Source organism: Sorex fumeus, unplaced genomic scaffold (genome assembly GCF_029834395.1).
Source record: "Sorex fumeus unplaced genomic scaffold, SorFum_2.1 ptg000054l, whole genome shotgun sequence".
NCBI lineage: Eukaryota > Metazoa > Chordata > Mammalia > Eulipotyphla > Soricidae > Sorex > Sorex fumeus.
Window position 1 is genome coordinate 34574333 of NW_026606111.1, and position 3139 is coordinate 34577471.

The 3139-nt window shown below is 45.8% G+C and overlaps 1 protein-coding gene across 1 annotated transcript; it reads left to right on the plus strand.

The window, feature by feature from the left end:
• Nucleotides 1–899: 899 nt before the first annotated feature.
• LOC130033668 (calcium homeostasis modulator protein 6-like) lies at nt 900–2594 on the plus strand. Its single transcript, XM_056125462.1, has 2 exons — nt 900–1445; nt 2169–2594. The coding sequence occupies exons 1-2, from the start codon at nt 918–920 to the stop codon at nt 2592–2594; spliced, it is 954 nt and encodes a 317-aa protein (XP_055981437.1). The 5' UTR covers nt 900–917.
• The last annotated feature ends 545 nt before the right edge of the window (nt 2595–3139 follow it).

The window sequence follows — 3139 nt, forward strand, 5'->3', positions numbered from 1 at the left end:
ATCCCCATTTGTGGTCCCTCAAAATCAAATTTAAAATAAAATTTAGGTGGGGGTTGGCAGCAGAGGTGTAACTCAGTGGTAGAGAACAATTGAAGCCCGGGGTTTGATTCCCATCACCACAAAACCAAAACACACTTAACTCCTCATTGCTTGCTCCCCAAGTTGGTGGTCGGTGGGAAAAATTTTATAGTCCTCCAGGTACTGAGAGTGTTGTGAAATAACTGAGGCAGGAGAAGGGAAGGCTGAAATAATGCAATATATTCAGTTCACTGTTCTTTAGAGGATCAGGCAGGAAACAAAGTGTAAATTAGATAGGTGGTTCTATTCTGCAGTGTTCTAACTTATGAAAGCGAAACTAGAAATTTTACTTAACCTTTACCAGTAATTGTGCAGCTATTTTGGCACAAGTTCGATTTTACTGATAATTGGCCTGGGAAGTAGGAGTAGTTGCATTGGAGGACCAGCTGGCTTTTTCTCCCCTAATTCAAATGCAAAAGGTCCTCTTCCCATTGGATGTTTTTCTGGTCAGGATCTGAAGTGAAACTTTCCTGGCTATCAGTTTGGTAGCTGTAGAGGTAACAGTCAACAAGGTCGTTCTCGGTGAGAAACAGGGAAGAAAAATCACCGCTGTGGTTTCCGCCAGCGAAGGGGGCGGAGAGGGAAGGAAAGGGTGGGAGGCTGAGAGGCTGGGAGAGGATGTGTTCCCTTAGATTCTCAGTGACCCAGAGCTGACTTGGTTGACAAAAGAAAGCGAAAGACATCTCTGGAGGGCCTGGCAAATCCTCTTCCTTTTCCGAGTTTATTGTTTATCAAAGAACATAAGTCCCTGGCCTCAGCTGCAATCAAACCACAGGACGTGCCAGCCGCAGAAAGAAGCACCTCGGGGTCTGGCCCTGGCGACCTTGTTTGAGAAACCCATGGAGAAGTTTCATGCGGTACTGGACTTGATGCTCAAGCACCGCTACGCGCTGGGCTACGGGCTGGTGACCCTTCTGACTGCGGGCGGGGAGCGCATCTTCTCCGCTGTGGTGTTCCAGTGCCCCTGCAGCGCCAGCTGGAACCTGTCCTATGGGCTGGTCTTCCTGTTGGTGCCCGCGCTGCTGCTCTTTATCCTGGCTTTTGTGCTGCGAACCCGCACTTGGCGCTGGCTGACCGGCTGCTGCTTGCGGGGTGCCCGGCCCCGCTCCCCGACGAAGAAGCAAAGTTGCAACGTGTGCCTGGAGATCACTGCGACCGCCTTAGTCGCGCCCTTCACCTGGGTGGCCGTGGCGCTGCTCGGGGGAACCTTTTACCAGTGCGGGGCCAGCGGCATAGCCCCGCTTGTGCGATTCATGTGCAGCGGCCACCGAGAAGACTGCATCACTCTGCTGCCCAAGATGCCCTGCCTGCAGAACAGAGAGCCGGACCTGGTGGACCTCCTGCAGGAACTCCGGGCGCACTCTCAGGTCAGGGTTGGCTCAGGAGGCAGCGGGGAGGCAAAAGTCGGGCCTTTTTTCTTTGCTTGGGGGCGAGTGTGGAGTGGGGGCACACTCAGCTGTGTTCAGGGCTTTAATGCACGCAGGAATCATTCCTGGCGGTGCTCAGGGATGCCAGATACACGGGATGCCAGAGATGGAACCCCTTGTGGCTGCCTGCAAGTATTCTACCCACTGTACTCTCACTCTGGCCCCAAATCACGCATTTTAAGACATCAGAAAACAAACTAAAAGTCACTTGCCTATTTTATAGGAAGACTATGAGGCACTATTGAAGTCAAACCAGAGAAAAGGAGTAAAGGCACTCCCTCTGATGTTTGCAGCCAGAAAAAGCTGTTAGCAGAAAGTCTGTCTGACTCGGAGGTCCCAGCCCTACAGCCATTGGGCTTAGAAAAGACTTTGAAAATGTATGGCTTACTTGCATTTGTGAAAGCTCCAAGTTTTGCGTTCTGGGGTAAGGATATAGAGGTTCATTCCTGGATCTTCGAGTGGACTTAGAATATGGGGACGGGTCTGGCCAGCAGTTGTCCAGAGCTCCAGAGCTCCCTGCCACTCCTCCTTTGAAGGGACTAAGATTCCAAATCATTGCTAGCTGATAATAAGAGAAGTACTTTAGATTTGACCTGAGGATTCAGAAAATGACAGAAAATGTGATTAATTGTGTTTTTTTTTTTGTGTGTGTGTTTTCCTAAGGTGGGAGGCTGGATACTCATAGCACTGATTGTCCTTTGTCTTCTGGTTGGAACATGTTACTCCCGATGCAGATCTCCATTTAGTCTTATGCAGCTAGAATTTTGGAAAATATATTTGAAAGAGGAGCAGAAGATCCTTACAGAGGAAGCCAAAGTTCGTGCAAATATATTGGCAAGAGAGAATGTTAACTATTTTTTTGAGGTTTCAAGTTCTCAAGAGAACCAAATCCCAAGTCCTGAAGCCTGGCAGCAAATTTCATCACTCTATACTTTCAATAAGAATGACCAGCACTACAGTTTGTTGCACAAATACAGAAATGCGAGAGATGGGAATTATGACACCAGGTCTGAGAGAACTGATGAAATTATGCATCCTTTAAAAAGCATGGTAGATGAACAAACTTTACATGACAATCGTGGTACATGACCCGATGAAGGAATAAAATGGAATGTTCTTTTGAGTGGTTACATCATTAAAAATTGGTATTGTTTATGGTTGCCTTTTAAAAGTCTTTCAAACTGTGGAAAAAGAATTTTACATCTGAAACAATTTTTTTTTAAATCATAGTACTTACTAAAAAGAAACCAGGTTAAATAATTTACTCAGGGGCAGTGGAAATACTTTAAGTGGTAGAACACATGTCTAGCTCACGAAAGATCCTGGTTTAGTACTTGGTGCTGTAGGCCCCCTGCCCTCAGATATGACAAGTATAGCCCTGACTACCATGAGCACCTGTTGGCCATGTACCTTACTTAGAACCCTACTGCTCATCTGAGCATTCTTTGCAGAGGCCCCTGTAATAAATAAACACTTAATAAAATGAACAATTCATAAATAAAATAAAAAGTTCACTCAAAGTTACAAAATAGAAATAGAAGTTTTATATACCTACTGTAGGATCCTTTAAAAAATGGTCCATAACTAATGGATAATAATAATAATTTCAAATAAAATACTTTAGTGGTAAAAAC

Bases quoted from the DNA above. Each gene is read 5' to 3' on its own strand.
- LOC130033668 (XM_056125462.1), top strand. From the start codon at position 918: ATGGAGAAGTTTCATGCGGTACTGGACTTGATGCTCAAGCACCGCTAC. The intron at 1,446-2,168 runs GTCAGGGTTGGC...TGTTTTCCTAAG, and splicing joins AACTCCGGGCGCACTCTCAG to GTGGGAGGCTGGATACTCAT.